At 42.7% G+C, this 20,783-nt stretch overlaps 1 protein-coding gene across 3 annotated transcripts in view; it reads right to left on the reverse strand.

The window, feature by feature from the left end:
- Nucleotides 1-19,240, reverse strand: part of MCM10 (minichromosome maintenance 10 replication initiation factor) — a 40,514-nt gene extending 21,274 nt beyond the window's left edge. The window contains exons 1-8 of one of the 3 annotated variants that reach the window (XM_012456006.3): nucleotides 19,167-19,240; nucleotides 15,922-16,006; nucleotides 13,187-13,528; nucleotides 11,973-12,077; nucleotides 11,696-11,824; nucleotides 9,125-9,296; nucleotides 4,270-4,435; nucleotides 1,856-2,023 (exon numbers count right to left, since the gene is read on the reverse strand). In XM_012456006.3, the coding sequence (XP_012311429.2) occupies nucleotides 1,856-2,023; nucleotides 4,270-4,435; nucleotides 9,125-9,296; nucleotides 11,696-11,824; nucleotides 11,973-12,077; nucleotides 13,187-13,528; nucleotides 15,922-15,928 (1,089 nt within the window). In that variant the 5' untranslated portion in view covers nucleotides 15,929-16,006; nucleotides 19,167-19,240. Of the gene's footprint in view, nucleotides 1-1,855; nucleotides 2,024-4,269; nucleotides 4,436-9,124; nucleotides 9,297-11,695; nucleotides 11,828-11,972; nucleotides 12,078-13,186; nucleotides 13,529-15,921; nucleotides 16,588-19,166 lie in introns of those variants that run through there. The other 2 variants (XM_012456005.3, XM_064368427.1) reach the window with 2 other exon arrangements.
- Between the last annotated feature and the right edge of the window lie 1,543 nt (nucleotides 19,241-20,783).

Consider the following 20,783-nt stretch of genomic DNA (forward strand, 5'->3'; position numbering starts at 1 on the left):
GGAACCTACCAGCTCTAGAAATAGTAGAAATTGGCAAGGTGTTCAGAGCCCTCCCATGGGATTGTAAACAGTGCATGGTGTTCCCCTCCAAGAAACTGGTACCCTTCCACGGTATGCCACTTCACAGCGATGGCTTGAGTTTCAAAGGCACCTCGTGACCAGGAGCGAAAGGCTGATACTCACAGAGATGTTGCTCTTAAATCACCATAGTGCCTAAATCTGGATTTTTAAAAAATACATATAAGAAAAATAAGCCCCCACTGTTTATTGTCGAAAAGAAACTGCACTTAAGTTTGTTACTAGCAGCCGAACACCCTCCTAACCAATAGAGGAAGAAAGCAAGGAATGAGATAACTTTTTCTTCACTTCTCTTGAAAATAATAATCTGACTACAATAGAGTAAAATTACGTGCTGGGTCAGAGTAGAGAAACTGCCCATTGCTATTCACACTGTGTCTAGATTTGCGATTCCCTAGAGAAGCGGTGGGTAGTGGCCAAAACTGTATTGTTGTCCGAGAAGATGAAAATTTACTTGGATTTTAAACTGCAGCTATGGCTGTCATAGTCAATGGAGCCAAATTCCCTCAACTATAACACGCTGCTTTCTTGATGCCACCATAAAAATTTATATAAGGAATCTGGCTGGGCACGGTGGCCCACACTTGTAATCCCAGCACTTTGGGAGGCTGAGGTGGGTAGATCACCCAAGCCCAGGGGTTTGAGACAAGCCTGGGCAATGTAGTAAAACCCTGTTTTTTGTTAAAAAAACAAAACAAAACAAAAACACAAAACAGGCCAGGCGAGGTGGCTCACGCCTGTAATCCCAGCACTCTGGGAGGCCCAGGCAGACAGATCACCTGAGGTCAGGAGTTCGAAACCGGCCTGGCCAACATGGTGAAGCCTCATCTCTACTAAAAACACAAAAAAATTAGTCAGGCATGGTAGCGCATGCCTGTAATCCCAACTACTTGGGAGGTTGAGGCAGGAGAATTGCTTGAGCCTGGGAGGCGGAGGTTGCAGTGAGCCGAGATCACGCCATTGTACTTCAGTCTGGGCAACAAGAGTGAAACTCTGTCTCAAAAAAAAAACCCACAAAAATTAGCTGAACATGGTGACACACACCTATATTTATAGCTAGCTACCCAGGAAACAGAGGTGGAAGTATCACTTGAGCCCAGAAGATGCAGGTTGCAGTGAGTCAAGATCAAGTCACTGTACTCCAGCCTGAGTGACAAAGCAAGACTCACTCTCAAGAAAAAGTATCAAATCTAAGGAAACCTGAGCACAATAGTTCAAAGAACTCCAGGAACTTTGTAACTAACTTGAAAAGACAAAAGTAGTTGTTACAAAACGCTTTAAACAGGTGGAAATTCAGAATACTGATGGGTAATGAAGGAACAAAAAGCCAGATTCACGAGACACAATCACATAAAAGCATGATTTATTTTCTGGAGGTAGACTAATACAGATTTTTTTCTTTTCTTTTTTTTTTTTTTTTGAGATGGCATCTCCTTTTATGCCTAGGTTGGAGTGCAGTGGCACAATCACGGCTCACTACAGCCTCAACCTCATGGGCTCAGGTGATCCTCCTACCACAGCCTCCTGAGTAGCTGGAACTACAGTTGTGCGCCCCCACTCCTGGCCAATTTTTAAATTTTTTTGTAGAGGTTGAGGGTCTCACTGTGGTGGCCAGGCTGGTCTTGAACTCCTGGGATCAAGTGATCCTCCCACTTTGGCCTCCCAAAGTGTTAGGCTTACAGGTAAGAGCCACCATGCACAGCCTCAAATATCTTTGATAAAACTCAGCTAACTTGTAGAGACAATCATCAATCTAATCCCAGAAACAGGCTCTTACCTCCTCTGAACCATCCTTGGGCTTCATGGGGTTGGCATTGAGGATCCCTACTACAGTCCCCTGCTCTGTCTTCCAGAGTGCTTTGTGAACTTCTCCAAATAAGAACACAGACACGCATTGTGTGAGGTCACGAAGATCATTGAGTTTCCAAATGCTGAAGGTTTTTCCCTGGAACAAATAGTTATTCTTACTTTTAACAATTTTTGAACTGTAGGTTATGCTGTCTTCATTTATGGGTCAAGAGTTTTCCTATGGAAAAATATATGCATTTAATCCATAAAATCCAAGCATTTTGTTAGTCGAATATGTATTGTCAGCATGTGTGATAACTATAAATTAACCTAGCCTTTGGCATTATATTACCCTTCTCATTTAAGAGATGAAGGTGAAATAAAGCAAGCCAGTGGCAAACGTGTTAGCAGAGTCTCTAATTACCTCTGGTCTAAGCAGAGGGAGTGGGATAGCACTGCCTTTCTAATGACACAGAGATACACACACATGTCATTAAAAGGACAAGTGGCAGGTATAATACACACTACCATTTAATAACTTACCGATATGAATCAGTATTAGGTAAATTGAATAAATCCATTCTATATCATTGATTAATTATGATGATTATTTGTAGAGACAAGGTCTTGCTCTGTCACCCAGGCTGGAGTCCAGTGGTACAATCATGTCCCGTTGCTCAATCCAACTCCTAGGCTCAGAGGATCCTCCATCCTCAGCCTCCCAAGCAGCTGGAACTATAGGCACATGCTACCAGCCCCAGCTAATTTTATGATTTATTTTCATTTCATAGAGATGAGGTCTCACTATGTTTCCCAGGTTGGTCATGAACTCCTGGGCTCAAGTGATGTTCCCACCCTATCCTCTCAGTGTTGGGATTATAGGTGTGAGCCACCAAGCCTGGCCTAAGTATATTATTAATATGAATAAAGAAGTTTCCACTCTAGCCTATTATATTTTGCTTAGCTTACAAGAAAAACAAAAGCATCATTTCAAGAAAATTGGCTGAGTTTAACCTTAACATTTCAGAAGTATTATTAAGTATCTGAAGAAATACAGCTGAAAATGCTGACCAATTATAACAGGAACAACCTCTACTTTTACAGATGTTTTTAAAAACAGAATAATTTGAATAATCTCGACTTGCCCTGTCTCACAGAGGCATCCCAGGCTGGGTATGGTTATGGGTTATGGTACGGAATCTACTGCCTGGACTCTAAGTGTGGCAGTCCCTCTTCCGTGGATTTGTGCAATGCCTGTCTTGGAAGAGTTCAGATAAATTCTCGTGCCTATTATTTTCATGTCATTACAGCCACTTATATTAAGAATTTAATCAAAGGAAAATCAGACCTGTCTACATTTACCTCAACATGAGCAGGATGTGCAGGTTTGTTGCATAGGTAAACGTGTGCCATGGTGGTTCACTGCACCTATCAACCCATCACCTAGGTATTAAGCCCAGCATCCATTAGCTCTTTTCCCTCAGGCTCTCCCTCCCCCTATCCTCTCCCAACAGGCCCCAGTGTGTGTTGTTCCCCTCCCTGTGTTCATGCGATCTCAACGTCCAGCTCCCGCTTATAAGTGAGACATGCGGTCTGTTCCTCTGTTAGTTTGCTGAGGATAATGGCTTAGGATCAGCTACTCTGAAAACTCAACTCCATGTTGGATCACACGAAAAACCTAAGGTTGGGCAAGATCTATATTAGAGAATAAAACCATTATTGAGCATGATCAGTCATAGTATTTTAGAGATAGGAGAGATTTTCGATGTAATCAAAGCCAGTTCCTTCACTTTATAGAAAAAGAAATGGAAGCCAGTAAAGAAAGATTAAGGGCCAAACTAAGGTAACATCATTAGTTAAGGGCACAAGGCTTAGAAGCCAGGCAATCTGATTTGCCAGGTTACAAAATAACTTTCCTATTTAGACGCAGTCAAAAGTGATTTTGAAACCTGATAGATCTTTGGTAATAACCATCAAATTACACATATCACATGGCACTAACACAGGCCAGCAATTTTAGTACTTCTGTGGTTGACGTCTGACATCTAAAGGGACCTCCAAAGAATCTGTGAGCTCAGCCTGTGTGTCATCTGCCTCTCTCCTCCATGGGAGAGATTACAGTGTCACAGGGACAACCACATGTGTCCCCAAAAACAATGACAAGTGAAATGCAGTAAGAATAATTTGGACAATGGGAAGCCCAAGAAATGCGTACCACCAGGTCTTATTTAAGTAGGGCATCCTTTGCATACACCCGGTGGACACCAACTCAGTGATGTGTAGCAATTCTGGAACTCACTATACTTATTTCTAAATGAAACACCAACAGGTTCCAGTTAGCAAATTCGAATTCCCACTGTTAGTTTGTAGTAAAACTGCTAAGAAACCAACACAATGGCTTACACTGTTCACACTCTGTGGCGTAATCTTTTTCAGTATAACCCCAAATGTCACCCAGTCTATTTCTTCCAGCTTCTCTCTTGCCATCTTTTCCTTGATCTGAGACAATCTGATCAGTTTTCGGCCGGTCATTTTCTTGTTCATTTCTGTGGAGGATACTCGAGGCCGCCTGGGTTAAGAAACCAGCGATTAGTAATTGTGATTCTAATAAAAAATTACCTGGCACCTTAGCAGGTGGTGAGGGAGTGCGATGGGCAGAAACCTCTACAGTACCTGTTCTCAGGAAGCTTAGTTATATAGATCCATTTTTACAGCAAATACATACAAATAAGATTTTCTTTTTTTTTTTGGAGACGGAGTCTCACTCTGTTGCCTAGGCTGGAGTGCAGTGGTGCAATCTTGGCTCACTGCAGCTTCCACCTCCCAGGTTCAAGTGATTCTCCTGCCTTAGCCTCCTGAGTAGCTGGGACTACAGGCACGTGCCAGCACGCCTGGCTAATTTTTGTATTGGCTGGTCTCTAACTCCTGGCCTTAAAGCAATCCACTTGCCTCAGCCTTCCGAAGTGTGGGGATTATAGGCATGAGCCACCGCACCCGGCCTGTAAGGTAATTTCTAAAGCTAGGTTTGCCTTTCTTTGGTTATAGATCTAGGGCTTACATAGAATACAAGAAAGATCACAAATCCTTTAAGCTCTTAAATTATGCAAATTTTAATATCCTGAATACAATCCTTTTTTACTTTTACAAAACCATGAATTGATATTCATAAATAAGACATTTAAATTTCAATTATGCAAGAATTTCACAAGTTCTATTACTCTAATTGAATTTTCTTAAAGTCAACATTTTGACATGCAATAAAGGCTTCCATATGTAGCTTCAATGAGTATATTCTTGTTCCTAATGACTGGCCAAAAAACTATTAGGATTATTAACACTTGTTTCATCTTTGATCGCATTATATATTTGCAGACGAGAGATAACACTCAAAGCAAAACATGCTTCTTCACTATTTCATAAGTCTTCTGGAACAGAAAGTCCCAGAGCTAAGTCTGAACAATGAAGAATATTTCTCCATTGTTTTAAGTCAGAAGGCAAAACACTGACTTCACTGGCGAAATTCTTTCCTTTGTCTGATTTCTGTGAGTGTAGCGTGATAGGTCCCCTCCATCCGCCCCAAGTTACTTAAGGGTGTATGTCAGTTGCTTGCACCGTGAAGGCCAGGTAGTGAGCTAAGGCCACAGTGCCCAGCCAAGGAGCAGGTGTCCCTGAGAACCCAACCATCCTGGAGCATATCTGGGAACACACCAAGAAAAGAGTTTCGTCATGCATACACAGCAGGCAAACAGCTTAGGGGAGTCCTAGCTAGAGCAATCGGATGAGAAAGAGATAAAGGGCATCCAAATTGGAAAAGAAGTCAAATGTATCCTTGTTTGCAGATGATATGATCTTATATTTGGAAAAACCTAAAGACTCCACCAAAAAACTATCAGCACTGATAAAAACAATTCCGTAAAGTTGCAGGATACAAAAATCAATATACAAAAATCAGTAGCATTTCTATATGACAACAACAATCTGAAAATCAAGAAAGTAATCCCATTTACAACTGCTACAAATAAAATACCTAGTAATACACTTAACCAAAGAAGTGAAAGATCTCTACAATAAAAACTAAAAAACACTGATGCAAGAAATTAAAGAGGATACCAAAAATGGAAAAATAGCCCATGTTGATGGATTGGAAGAATCCATGTTGTTAAAATGTCCATACTATCCAACGCAATCTAGAGAGTTAATGCAATCCGCATCAAGGTACCAACGATAATCTTCACAGAAACAGAAAAAAACAATCCTTAAACGTATATGGAAACACAAAAGACCCAAAATAGCCAAAGCAATCTTGAGCAAAAAGAAAAAAACTGGAGGAATCATATTACCTGATTTCAAATTATACTAAAGCTATAGTAACCAAAACCGCATGGTACTGGCATAAAAACAGAAACACAGATCAACAGAACAGAAAAGAGAACTCAGAAAGGAATCCATAAATCTGGAATGAACTCACTTTCAACAAAGGCACAAAGAACATACATTGCAGAAAGGACAGTCTCTTCAACAAATGGTGCTGGGAAAACTGGATATCCATATGCAGAAGAATGAAACTACACCTGTATCTCTGGCCATATACAAAAATAACATCAAAATGGATTCAAGAGCCCAGGCATGGTGGCTCACACCTGCAATCCCAGCACTTTGGGAAGCCGAGGCAGCTGGATCACCTGAGGTCAGGAGTTCGAGGCTAGCCTGGCCAACATGGCGGTTTCTACTAAAAAAGAAATAGCTGGGAGTGGTGACATGTGCTTGTAGTCCCAGCTACTCAGGAGGCTGAGGCATTAGAATCACTTCAACCGTGAGGCAGAGGTGGTAGTGAGCTTCGATCACAACACTGTACACCAGCCAGGGCGACAGAGCAAGACTGTCTCAAAAAAAAAAAAGATTAAAGACTTAAATCTAAGACCTGAAACTATGAGATCACTAAAAGAAAACACTGGGGAAACTCTCTAGGACATTGGTCTGGGCAAAGATTTGTAGAGAAATAACTGAAAAGCAAGGTAACCAAAGCAAAAATGGACAAGCGGGCGGATCTCCCAAACAGTCTTGCTGCCATCCAGGAGTGCCTTACATCTAAGTCCGAGTCACTCTTTGGCTTTTGGATCCTTCCCAGTTTTGAGGAAACTTTTTTCTTTTTTTTTGAGATAGGGTACTGCTCTGTGGCCCAGGATGGAGTGCAGTGGCACAATCTCAGCTCACTGAAGGCTTAACCCCCCCACTCAGCCTCCCAAGCAGCTGGAACTATAGGTGCATGTCACCACAATCTCCGTTTCTTTAGTAATGAGGTTTTGTCCTATTACCCAGGCTGGTCTCAAACTTCTGAGCTCAAGCAATCTGCCCCCGCTCAGCCTCCCAAAGTGCTGGGATTACAGGTGTGAGCCACCATGCGCTGCTAGGGAAAAGGGAAAAGTTCTTCCATACAGCCCAGGGTTTTTTCCTTAACAACAAGTTAATAGATTACTACCAAAAAAAGCTCCAAAATCTAAAACTTTCTGACCACAAAGATGACACTCAAAGGAAATACTTACTGTAACATTTCGGATTTTGGATTTTCAGATTTGGGATGCTTAACCAGCAAGTCTATATAATGTGAATATTCCAGAATCCAAAATCCAAAACAGTTCTGGCCCCAAGCATTTTGGATAAGGAATATTCAACCCATGTCGGGGCCTGAGGTTCACGTATAACAATTACAAAAAGACTCAAACAATTCTGTAATCCCTTAAATTTAAAAGCCACTTAGAAGCTTTTGCTGAGTAGTTTAAGCCTCTTCTACCTCAATTTTGATTCACATGTGCAATAAATGCCCCCCAGCAGCTACACTGTTCATTACCAGCAGGGAGCTTCACATGGGCCATGGCTGGAGGCAGGCAACAGTATCTCAGGAGGGCTAATTCTCGACCTTGAGAAGGAACCCTGCAGCCCCTCAGTGAGAACCACAGCTTCTACTGCTGTGTTCTATTTCTCAGACTGTCTCAGATGCAATTAAGATATACATTCTTCAGTTCTGGAGAATACCAAGTCTTTACAATACAATTCTTTTTCGTTTGTAGAAACAGGGTCTTGCTCTGTTGCTCAGGCTGGTGTGCAGTGGTACGATCATAGCTCACTGCAGTCTTGAACTCCTGGGCTCAAGGGATCTTCCTGCCTCAGCCCCTCAAATAGCTAGGACTATAGGTGCATGCCCCTGCATCCAGCTAATTTACTTTTTGTAGAGATGAGGTCTCACTATGTTGCCCTGACTGGTCTTGAGCTCCTGACTTCAAGTAATCCTCCTGCCTCAACCTCCCAAAGTTGGGATTACAGGTTTGTGCTACCACACCCAGCCTTATAATACATTTTTATTGTATGCTGGCAACACTTGTTCTCCTCTGCCTAATAATACTTTAAGAGCTTGGCAGTTTTACTTTAAGAGCTTTACTTGTTGGCTGATGTTTAGATCGGCAAGGTTTAGGAGTTTTAGAGGGGTTTCACTTGGTTCCTCAAAGGGACTGTGCTAAAAGCAATCCAGTCTCATGGTAAGGATGACTGTGCTGCCCTGGGATTATTCAGATGTAGTGAGGGAGATGCAATGGAGTAGTGATACAGAGTACAGATAATAAAAAATGAAATCAAAAGTCCAGGATTTGAACACAGCTTTTAATTGAGCTTGGAATATATTCCTATTTTAACAGACTATCTTAACATAGAATATAAATTTACCTTAAAAAGGGTATTGGAAAGAAAAATGGTATAGCTATTTTTCTTAACATCAATTACAAGAATCAAAAGAAACAGAAAAAATGATCCTAAAATGTATACAGAACCACAAAAGACCCAGAAGAGCCAAAGCAATCCTGTAATTGCTTGACTACATAAGTATTGTCCTGGTTGAACTGTCTATGTATTTACAAATAGTCTAAATATACCTCAGTAGAGATGGAGACAAATCTTAAAAGTCGACTGTTTCCATCTGTCAATTTCTGATTAAATACACTACCATTTGTCCATTTCTTTTTATAGATACATATTCATTGTTGATTATATGCATAAGAAAAAGTCTTTCTTAAACATTGTATATGCAACTGTACTTAGTCAAACCCAGGGCTACTGCTAGTCTTACGGCAGTGTTTTGCGCAGTTCAAGAACTGCTGGTGTTTTATGGATCCTGATGTATAAACACACTACTTCTAAAAGACTCTGAGAGGCACAAAGAGCCATGCAGTAGCGGCACAAATGAATAGATGGTAGAGCTACTACTGACCTGAGCCGCAGGCCGGAGAAGGCTTCCATGCAGACCGGCTGAGCCGTTTCCCCAGAGTTTCCTGGGGTCCCCATGGTGTGATCTCTAGTTATCCCAGTAGGTTTGTTCCAAGAAATAGTTTGGAGTGGTTGGGAGGGTGCACTTGTCATCCTTGAAGAGGAGCTTTTGGGCTCTAGAAAATTAACACAATTAACGAAAAGGCAACCACACTGATAATCACAAAATTTATTTTTACAGATTTGTTCCTTTATTTGGTGACAGGAACTCACTGTGTCATCCAGGCAGGAGTGCAGTGGCATGATCTGGGATCACTGAAACCTCCATCTCCTGGGTTTAAGTGATTTCTGAGTAGCTGGGACCACAGACATGCACCATGCCTGGCTTATTTTTCTATTTTTTGTAGAGACAAGTTTTCCCATGCTGCCCAGGATAATCTTGAACTCCTGAGTCCAAGCAATCCACCGGCCTAGGCCTCCCAAAGTGTTGGGGTTACAGGCGTGAGCACTGCACACGGCCTGAATTGTTCCTTTTTTAAATCAACACCTGCAATAATCAAATCTTGAGAACAAAGCAAGCCCCACAAGACCATGTCTTGGCAGTATAGGCCAACAGAACTTTCTTGGATGACAGCAACGTTCTACATTGGTGCTGTCCAATACACATGTGGCCATCAATCACTTAAATGTGACTCAGTGCTTTTAAGGAAGTGAATTTCTAGCTGAATTTAATCTAAGTTAAACTTAAATATCCACATGTGGCTAGTGTACTAGGCAGTGCAGTTCTAAAGCACAGTTTCTCTATGCAACAATGTTTACCGAGTATTCATCACATATAGAACACTGGGGCACATTCCCAAAGGGAGGAAAAGACCTCCTTCAGAATGAGTAATTAGTGGAGATTTGCGTACAGTTCAAATTCTACTTTAAGAGAATACAGGCCAGGTGTGGTGGCTCACATCTGTAATCCCAGCACTTTGGGAGACTGAAGAGGGCAGATTACTTCAGGTCAAGAGTTCAAGACCAGTCTGGCCATCACAGTGAAACTCCATCTCTATTAAAAATACAAAATTAGCTGGGTGCTACTCAGGAGGTCAAGGCAGGAGAATCCCTTGAACCCAGGAGGCAGAGGTTGCAGTGAGCCCAGATCATGCCACTGCACTCCAACCTAGATGACAGAATGAGACTCTGTCTCAAGACAAACAAACAAAAAACCCCAGAAAACAAAAAACCAAAGTTAGTTCCCCTTTTCTTCTTTCTTGTTTCATTTCACTCCATTCCATTTTATTTATGGGGTCAAGGAGAGTTAGGGGTCTGGTATTCTATTCACTATTGCTTCATTAAATATCCCTGATGCAGTTACTTTTCATATTTTAGAAGTGTTTGATTAATTCTCCTGAAGGTCAGAATGCTTGGGTATTTTCCTTAATAAAATATCACTCTTTCGTAAGATTGTTGTTTGCCCTTGAAGGGACTTTGGATCACTGCTCTCACACTAGGGCCAGGGCGAGCCTGGAACTTTGGAACCTGCAGGCCAGGCCCATTCCCCACCCCTCAGAACCAAACTTTGGACATTGCATAATGCAACACTTTAGTAATGCCAAAGGTCCTGAGGGCATGGATGCGACTCCTGAATGGATATACTCAATATATAATTTGCTGTCAGATGAATATGAACATTCAGGCAGAAGTAGTTCTCTACTGGGTGCCACAGACCCATGCTATTCAAAGAGGCCTTTCCAAACACATGCGGCCAATAAAATGCTGTGTCCTCTAACTCATGTTCTATTAGGACCATCTTGTCTTAGGTCTCCTGGCAATATAAGAAAAACCAATACACAGGGCAGAAATCTTTTTCATTGTTGTTTTGTGTATATGCATGTGTGTGCTGAAATAGGATTGTATTTGAGTACCATCCTACACTCCTGGCAAAGAAATCCTTTCTAAAAAACAGCCCTTTTGGTTTAGCACAACCTGGCTTCAAATAAAACTGGACCATTTTCTAAGGAAATCACCTGACAAGCCTGAAGCATGAGAACCTAACCAGTGGCTATACTTACTACAATCTGGGTAAAACTATGAGATTATAGAGTTAAAAAAAAAATTCATCTTGTTAAGTACTTAGTAAATAGCTACTTTGTACCTAGGGATTTTCTTTGAGACAGGCTTTTACTCTGTCAAACAGGATGTAGTGCAGTGGTGTGATGACAGCTCACTGCAGCCTCAACCTTCTGAGCTCAAATGCTCCTCCCACCTCAGCCTCTCAGGTGGCTGAGACTACAAGCAAGCACCACACCTGGCTAATTTTTTAATTTACTGTAGAGATAGGTTCTTGTTATATTGCCCAGGCTGGTCTCAGACTCCTGGGATCAAGCAATCCTCCCACCTTGTGCCTTGGCCCTAAGGATTTTCTAGGCACTTTGAGATGTAGAGGAAGAACACAAAATATATCATGTGGCTCCATTCCCAAGAAACTTACTTTCTCAGTGGGGAGATAAGACAGATCAAAAGACACAGACACACACACACGAACACATGCAACAGTGCCAAGATACTGAGGGCTCAAGTACCACACCTGGAGGGGAAGACTTTGGCGTCCGGGCCACCCGCTTGGTTCTTGGTAGTGCAGGGACATCAAGCTCCTCAGAAAAGCATGGCGACTCCTGAATTCTCTTCTCCTTAAGAGGCGGCCGTGGAGACTTATCTATTTGATTAAAAGTAAAATAAATGAGTAAAAACCCATTCAGAAAGAGGTTCAAAGGGCGATCTGAACAGGAATTGGATGCAGAAGTAATGTGATAATTTCTTAATAACACAAATGCACACGATTGCCAGAATGACAGTCTTCTTACCAGGGGATTTATGCAGACGGGCTGGGCTTGCTGACTGTTTAATTGTGGCAACTTTTAGCTGTTCTTGTAAGGACTTCATTTGCTCTTGCAACTTCCTTAATTCCTCTAGTAACAAAAATATGTTAATTTAAGAACCAGACAGGAGAAAGTGTTCTACATGACAAAATGCTGACAATATTTGTTGTCCACTCTCTGCTCCCACACCTTGAGGCCCACAATATAATCACATACCCAAAGCTCATGATTAACTTTTGTACTTCAAAGAGGTCCCTTAGAGAAACACATTATTTTATTTAAAGAAATGACGTTTGACCCAATTGTCAAACTAGTTATAAATTTGTACTATTAACAGATATCAGATACAAATCCACAGTTAACAAGCTTTTAGGAGTTAAAAAATAATTATAGGCCAGGCATGGTGGTTCATGCCTGCAATCTCAGCATTTTGGGAGGCTGAGGCAGGAGGACTGCTTGAGTCCAGGAGTTTGAGACCAGCATGGGCAACATAGGGAGACCCTGTATCTATAGAAAATGAAAAAAAAAAAAAAATTTTAGCTGGGCATGGTGGTGCATGCCTGTGGTCCCAGCTACTAGGGAGGCTGTGGCAGGAAGATCACTTGAGCCTGGGAGGTCGAGGCTACAGTGAGCCATGATTGCACCACTGCACTCCAGCATGGGTGGCAGAGCAAGACTGTCTCAAAAAGTAAAAAAAAAGAGAAAGAATTGTATTTATTTCATAAATTGGATATCATAACTAACATAATAAATGCTGGCTTCTGTATTAGAAAAAACAGCCAACCACTGAATTTTATTATAGCTTAAACATGACGAAAAGAACATGTCTCAAAGGTTCTGTGCAGGAAAGGTCTGCTCAAATAGAATATGTAGCAGCTTTGCAGCCTTATCTCTGGCTCCACATGCACATAAATCCTAAAGTACTACTGTTCCATAAGAAACATGAAAAGTGGCAGAGCCATTCCGAACAGGGTCAGTCGCAGCTGGCTGACACTGATAGAGCCTGTAGTTTGTGCTGAAATGCTGGTCTTAAACATTTCATCTACCAACTCGTATACTTTTCTTTCTTTCTTTTTTTCTTTTTACAAAGTCATTTATTTCTACCCTTGACTCGGCAGCTATTTTGATAACAACTATTAGATTGGTAGTTTTCATCCAGTTGATCACAAAGAAATGGGGAAGGCAAGTAGTTAGGACACCTTGCAACTCCTGATTCGTTTTCTCTTGACTGGGGGCAGGAGGAGGGAGGATCCTATTTTCAGTTGATTGTGATGCAGGAACTTCTTCTTCATCTGTTAAGTCCTCCATATCTCCAAAGAGAGTGGCCAAATTTTCCTTTTCATCTTTGGCCTTTCCTGTTTCTCCATCATCAGCCTCTTCTGTGTAAGATTCACCGTCACCGTCGGCATCAAAGAGCTCATCAAATGTGTCGGGCTCACCATTTTCCTGAGTCAACAAGTTACTTTCTTCTGAATCATAATCCAAGGCTGACTCATTTTCTTCCAGCAGTGCGGTCAGCAGAGACAGATTGTCTTCCTCCTCTAGGGGAAAAGAAGAGAAAGGGTAGAGAATAAGCGTACCTAATTCCAAACATTCAACTTTAACAAGGCAATTTAAATGACCCCATAGAAGGTAAGAGAAACTACCCAATGTGTACGATGCTCATTACCTGGGTGATGGGTACAATCATACTTCAAACCTCAGCATCACACTATACACCTTTGTAACAAACCTGCATGTGTACCCCTGAATCTAAAATAACAGTTGAAACTTAAAAAAGACCCTACAGATGCACCATTTTGCCTAGTCTTTGCTCTCCTCGTCTCTATCTTTCCTGTCCCCAAGTACTTCTTAGGGGACATTGGGCTAAGAAGGAGCCAATACATGCTTAGTGACTAGAGTGGGCCAGCCAGGGGGCCAAATGTCCTTACCTACTCTACTCCAATCAATGAGACAACTTCTGCATACCAACTTCCGTGAAATTCAACCAACAAGGGAATAATTTTAAATCACCAAACAGATTTAAACTTTAGATGTATATAATTCCTTGTCTTGAAATTATTTACAGGGTGGGTTATATAATACAAAGCATCGTAGTATCTATCTGGAGGCAGTATCAGTCTACTAGAGTATGAGCAGGAACACTGTTCAACAGTACATCCCAAGTACCACCCACTTTCCGACTTCCTCTACACCAGCCAAACTGTGAAGCCATGCCGACCGAATGAGATTTTCTTACTAAACATTATGGTTTCTTTTTCTCTTGTTTTCTTTGAGACAGAGTCTCGCTCTGTCACCCAGGCTGGAGTGCAGTGGTGGGATCTCCACTCACTGCAACCTCTGCCTCCCAGATTTAAGCAATTCTCCAGCCTCAGCCTCCCGAGCAGCTGGGATTACAGGCACGTGCCACCATGCCAGGGTAATTTTTGTATTTTTAGTAGAAATGGGGCTTCACTATATTGGCCAGGCTGGTCTCGAACTCCTGAACAACTCCTGATTCACCCACCTTGGCCTCCCAAAGTGCTGGGATTACAGGTGTGAGCCACTGCTCCCAGCCTAAACATCATGATTTCTTTTTTCTTGACCTATACTGTCTCCAGATAATACTACAATTTCTTAGAGAACATGTATCCATTCACCTCTTATTTTCACATCTATCTCATAGCAAAAAGCTTTGTATTACATAACCTGCCTGTAGGCAATTTGCCAATTTTAAGAAACAGGGAACTACCGTAAGACCACCAAAGCAATGAGTTTCACATAAGGAATAACATCCCTTATCTCAGGTTTATTTCCCGTGGTTTTGACTTTCCATGGTCACTGTGGTTGAGGACAGTATAACGGATATTTTGAATGCAACAAATACTTCAGAGAGAGACCACACTCACATAACTTTTATTACAGTATGTTGTCACAATTGTTCTTTTATTATTGTTGTTCATCTCTTACTATGCCTAATTCATAAGTTATACTTTATCACAGGTATAATGTACAGGAAAAAACATAGTATGCATAGGGTTTGGTACCATCCTTGGTTTCAGGCATCTGCTGGGAATCTTGAAACACAGCCCTCAGGGGTAAGCAGGGGCTACTGAGCATCACAGTGTAAGGAATTTCAAGTTTTTTTTTTTTTAAAGGGCAAAGTGTAATGGGTTTGAATTTTTCTTTTTAAATCCACTTTCAGATTATGAGTTCAATTATGCAACTAGATCTCTTCACAACCACAACAATCACTTTAATTTTTAAAAAATAGCAATGAGGTTTGACTCTATTGCCCAGGCTGGTCTTGAACTCCTGGACTCAAGCAATCCTCTCACCCCAGTCTCCCAAAATGCTGAGATTACAGGCATGAGCCACTGAACCTGGCCCAGCACAATCATTTTAGATGATTGTTAATTAGCAGCTTCTCTTTTCAAGGTAAACATTTTGTACACACCCTTGCAAAATGAACAAAATTAGAAAGGATTATATTAATAAAAACTAAGGTCAAAGCGTCAGAGCTAGACTAAATCACTTCAACAGATTTCATTATCAAATGTAAACTCTGAAGTCAGACTGCCTGGTTCAAAGCCCTGCTCTGCCAGCTTGAACCATGACAAGTTACTAAACATCCCTATCTTCCTGCCTATAAAATATGTTTGCCCGAGGACTAAATCAGTTAACGTGTGGATCATGGAGCAGTTCTTGGCCCCCTATACACCTTGCCAGCTATTGTAATTATGAAAGACAATCACTGTTGCCAGAAGGAATCTCATCTAATAACAAGTAACATTCAGTGATCTAGGTGAGATGTGAGATTGCTTCAGAACCATGAAGACGATACCTGAGGGTTGGGGAGCATTTTCACTATTTTACAAGTAGAATAAGTAACAAGTCCATGGACAAAAGGGTAATTTTCCTTGAAACAGAGAAACAGAAAACTGCTAGGCCTTACCATCCATGCTGTCAAGAGGACAGTTGTGACAGGAAACTTCAAAGGAGGTTCAGGTGCCCAGGAGAAAAGCAATGTAGAATCTTGGCTGTGTGAAATCAACATTAGAAATGTCACTTTCAGTTTTTCTCTTTCTCTTACAACACACACCCAACAAACCCAGAATCCTACCAGTCCTATGGGCTCTAACCTCAGAATTCGTCCAGAATTGACCATTTCTCACCTCCTGTCCCCACATCGCCAATGCCATCTCCCTCCTTGGATGTAAGCAGTTCACTTTTACTTGTCTTTAAGATTACAGAAACTCATTGAGATGCAGAGCCATTTGTATCATATAGATTACATGGATGAGATAAATTATGAGGAAGAACTATTGGGGTTGGCTGGGCACAGTGGCTCAATGCCTGTAATCCCAGCAGTTCGGGAAGCTAAGGTGGGTGCATCACTTGAGGCCAGAAGTTTGAGACCAGCCTGGTCACATAGCAAGACCTTGTCTCTTTTTAAAAAATTACACATACACATGAATTATTGGGGCTGATCTAAATTAAGGTAATCTTTCATTTTATTCACTGTAACTCATCTGACATCTACATTATCCACAGCAGCTTACTGTGTGATTCTACTTAGTTGCCGCCTTAGTGACAATCACGATTTTGATTCAATACTAGTCAAGGAAGCACTGAGAAACAGCATAGCTAATTAAGACAAAGTTGTATCACTCTGTGCACTTCTCTTTTCTTTTCATTTAAGACGAGTTATGGCCGAGCGCGGTGGCTCACGCCTATAATCCCAGAACTTTGGGAGGCTGAGGCGGGTGGATCACAAGGTCAAGAGATTGAGACCATCCTGGTCAACATGGTGAAACCCCGTCCCTACTAAAAATACAAAAAAATTAGCTGGGCATGGTGGCGCAGCCTGTAGTCCCAGCTACTCAGGAGGCTGAGGTAGGAGAATTGCCTGAACCCAAGAGGCGGAGGTTGCGGTGAGCCAAGATCGCGCCATTGCACTCCAGCCTGGGTAACAAGAGCGAAATTCCGTATCAAAAAAAAAAAAAAAAAAAAAAAAAAGACGAGTTTTTAAACTGCAAGTAAAGAGCATACATTTTTCTAGGCTCTTATTTAACTGACATATGCTCTTTGGTAAGTTCAATGTAAAGTAACTAATCCTGGTGACTATGGTGCTTTCTTTTCTTTTTTTTTTTTTAGACAGGATCTTGTTCTGTTGCCCAGGCTGGAGTGCAACGGTGTGATCTTGGCTCACTGCAACCCCTGCCTCCCGGGTTCCAGAAAGTCTCCTGCCTCAGCCTCCCAAGTAGTTGGGATTACAAGCATGCACTACCACACCGGCTAATTTTTATTTTTATTTTATTTTATTTTTTTTTTTTTTTGAGACGGAGTTTCACTCTTATTACCCAGGCTGGAGTGCAATGGCACGATCTCGGCTCACCGCAACCTCCGCCTCCTGGGTTCAGGCAATTCTCCTGCCTCAGCCTCCTGAGTAGCTGAGATTACAGGCACGCGCCACCATGCCCAGCTAATTTTTTGTATTTTTAGTAGAGACGGGGTTTCACCATGTTGACCAGATGGTCTCGATCCCTTGACCTTGTGATCCACCTGCCTCGGCCTCCCAAAGTGCTGGGATTACAGGCGTGAGCCACCGCGCCCGGCCAATTTTTATATTTTTTGTAGAGACAGGGTTTCACCATGTTGCCCAGGCTGGTCTTGAACTCTTGCCCTCCAGTGATCCATCTGTCTTGGCTTCCCAAAAGTGCTTTTTAAAAATACATTCAACAAATATTTCCACGGACCCCTCATGCATCACACATCGTGCTATCTACTGGGCGATCTATTGGACAGTAAGCTTCCCGAGGATGAAGAGCAAACTGTCTTGTTCAAGTCTATATAACCAGCCTTGCCTTCCCCCAAAATGAAACTGTGCACCCTTCTTTGCCTTCAAATCCAGGGCCATTGACAAGTACTGTGGTTCCATCTCCAGAATATTGCTCAAATCTTCCACTTCTCTGCAACTTCACTGCCAGAACCCTAGGCCAAGCCACCATCAATCTTTCACCGGGATGACTGTGTTAGCTTTCAATGCTGGTCTCTTTGTTCCCCTGCAATCTCATCTCCAAACAACAGTCACAGTAATCTTCCCTTTCCTTAGTAACCTTTTAAGAACATAATCAGACCATGGGAGTCCTTTAATTGAAATCCTTTAATGATTTTTCATTGCCCTTAGAACAAAACGTACAAAGCCTGCAATGCAATGATTCATATTCTCTCTCCCTGTCCAAGCTTTCTACTCCCTCATCTTTTCCACAATCCACCACGTCCAACTCTATCCATCCTCGACATCCCAAACGATGTTCCAGCCAGGCCAGCCCGCTTCCAACTTCTGGAACACAATAGCTGCTTTGAGGCCTCAGGCTCTGTCCAAAAGCTCCCCCTAGGCTTCTTCTCGGTTTCCACTTATCCATCTTTCTGAGCCTTTCCTGACCACCCTGAGTCATCCACTGTCGAGCACTTGTTTGTTACCTGCCCGTCCCCTTAAAGTGGAAGAGCCGTGAAGGTGGCGGAAATGCGATCCGAGCCCTGCACGTGGTCGGCGTTCAATAATCATTAGCAAGCCATGAATACGAGAAAACGATGAATGAATGAATAAAAGAAAGCTCAGGCAGCAGGCACTTGGCAAGCACTTAAAAGGCTGCTTTTGGCCAGGGGCAGTGGCTCATGCCTGCGATCCCAGCACTTTGGGAGGCCGAGGCGGGCGGATAACCTTGGGTCGGGAGTTCGAGACCAGCCTGACCAACATGGAGAAACCCCATCTCTACTAAAAATACAAAAGTAGCCAGGCGTGGTGGCGCATGCCTGTAATCCCAGCTACTCGGGAGGCTGAGGCAGGAAAATCGCTTGAACCCGGGAGCCGGAGGTTGCAGTGAGCCGAGATCGAGCTATTGCACTCTAGCCTGGATGACAGAGCAAGACTCCGTCTCAAAATAAAAAGAGGCTGATTTTAAAAGGAAGAACTCGGTTCCTTAGTAGATGGTCCGGCAACTCCCAGCTCCCGGACTGGCCGTGCCAGCCCCGGGCGGTCTCGAGCTGCCGCCAGATCCAGATCGAGCCCGCCCGAGCCCCCGGCACCCCGCGTCTCCCGCCCTCGGACCCCTTGCAACCGCTCACAGACGCTCGAGGCAGCCCCAGCCCCACCGCCCAAGGGTCACCCGTACGGCCTGGGCCTGCACTCCTCACCCGGCGCCGGGATGTCTTCCTGGTCCACAGCTGAACCCGCCAAAATTCCAAACGGATTCCGTCCCAGCCTTGACGTCAGACGCACGTGGCTGTGGGGCCGCACTGATTGGCTACGTTAGCAAACCAAGGCCCTCGCGCAAAGCAATCGGATTGGTTTACGTCATCGAGCGCCCTCTTTGTTGGGGGCAAGGGAACTTCCTGTCGCTAGAAGCCTTAGTCCTCTTTTTAGAGCGTCTGGCGCACCCTGGTGCCAGGAAGTTTAGGTCGTCCCATCCAGTATTTTCCTGCGGCCTGACCTCAACTCCTGACACTCTGGAACCCACTGTTACTTTGTCGGCCTTGTGTCCGGCTGACATGGGAGACAAGACAAAACAGATCCGGTCCACTTTTACCCAGTCTGACCTTGGGTAAGTGACTTACCTCTGTGAGTTTCCCCTTCACCATCTGGGCAATGAGGGAAAGGGTGGAAGACATCCTTCGACACTGAAACCACCATTTCTCGAGTAATTCCTGGTCCATAAATATTGGGACTTCCAAGGGGCATCGAGGTGAAGAGAACTTAGCAGGAGACCATCCATATCTTTCACAGAATTTTTTTTCCAGTAAAATGCAGGCCTCTTTATGTATTTACATTCTAAAAAATAGTGTTTGTGCATAATACTAAGAACATAGTTTCTAAATGCAGAATGACATTTAGCTTTTACATAGTTTCAAGGGGTTGATAGCAGAAGACACTTTGATGGACCAAATGACCGCTTTAAGTCTTTTCCTCCTTGCAGACACTGTTCAGGCATTACAGTCCCCCCACGAATAATCCCCTTTCGTAGAAGATCATATCGCTATCCACTACCTACTTTCATTTCAGAACAATTAAAATCGACTTTAGGAAGACTGAAGTTAAACAGTCCTGATGCCATCCACACTGACGTTTTTCTGTGTCCTAATGGAGTATTAATGCTCCATTTATGAGCTCAGCCCTATTATTTAAACCTATTATATTGGCTCAGGAATAGCAACAATACCATTTCTGAGAGCACTAGTGTTAAAAATTCATAGTAATGGAGGAACTCTAGTAATCAAATTGAAGAAGTGTGTTTCAATGCATCGCTACATCTGGTTATTTTAAAAAAAGGTTAGTCATAGATTTACTCTTAGCCATTATGCAGAAATGCCTTGAAGTTCTTTTCCTCACCTTCACCTTCCAGGTCCTCTTTGCATCCAGTTTCAGGCAAGGGGTTGGGAACAGAACCAATCGAAGCCCTCAAATCTTCCTTAAATGAGGAATCAAGCACTTCTTATTGGAATTAGTGTAGTGGTGGCTTTGAGAAAAGAAGTGGACATGATTTGGGGAAACAATTAAGGAAATAGATTTTTTAAAAATCCATTGAATGTGGAGTTATTAAGAAGAAGGGAGCAGAGAGGAGTGGGGAGGCAGGTTTAGGGTGACTGTTAGGTTTCTGTTTTATACAAGAGGGCAGTTTTTGAAGCTGTGCACTGAAGTAGGAGACACAGGAAGAATGGAACAGGTTTAGGGGAGAAGATAGATTTAGTTTTCTATTTCACAATAGATGTATGTGGGATACTGATTAAGAAAGGCACAGTAGCCAGCTTGGTCTC

This window comes from Aotus nancymaae, unplaced genomic scaffold, assembly GCF_030222135.1.
Source record: "Aotus nancymaae isolate 86718 unplaced genomic scaffold, 86718_ANA_hifiasm-v0.15.2.pri h1tg000077l, whole genome shotgun sequence".
In the NCBI taxonomy this organism is placed as follows: domain Eukaryota; kingdom Metazoa; phylum Chordata; class Mammalia; order Primates; family Aotidae; genus Aotus; species Aotus nancymaae.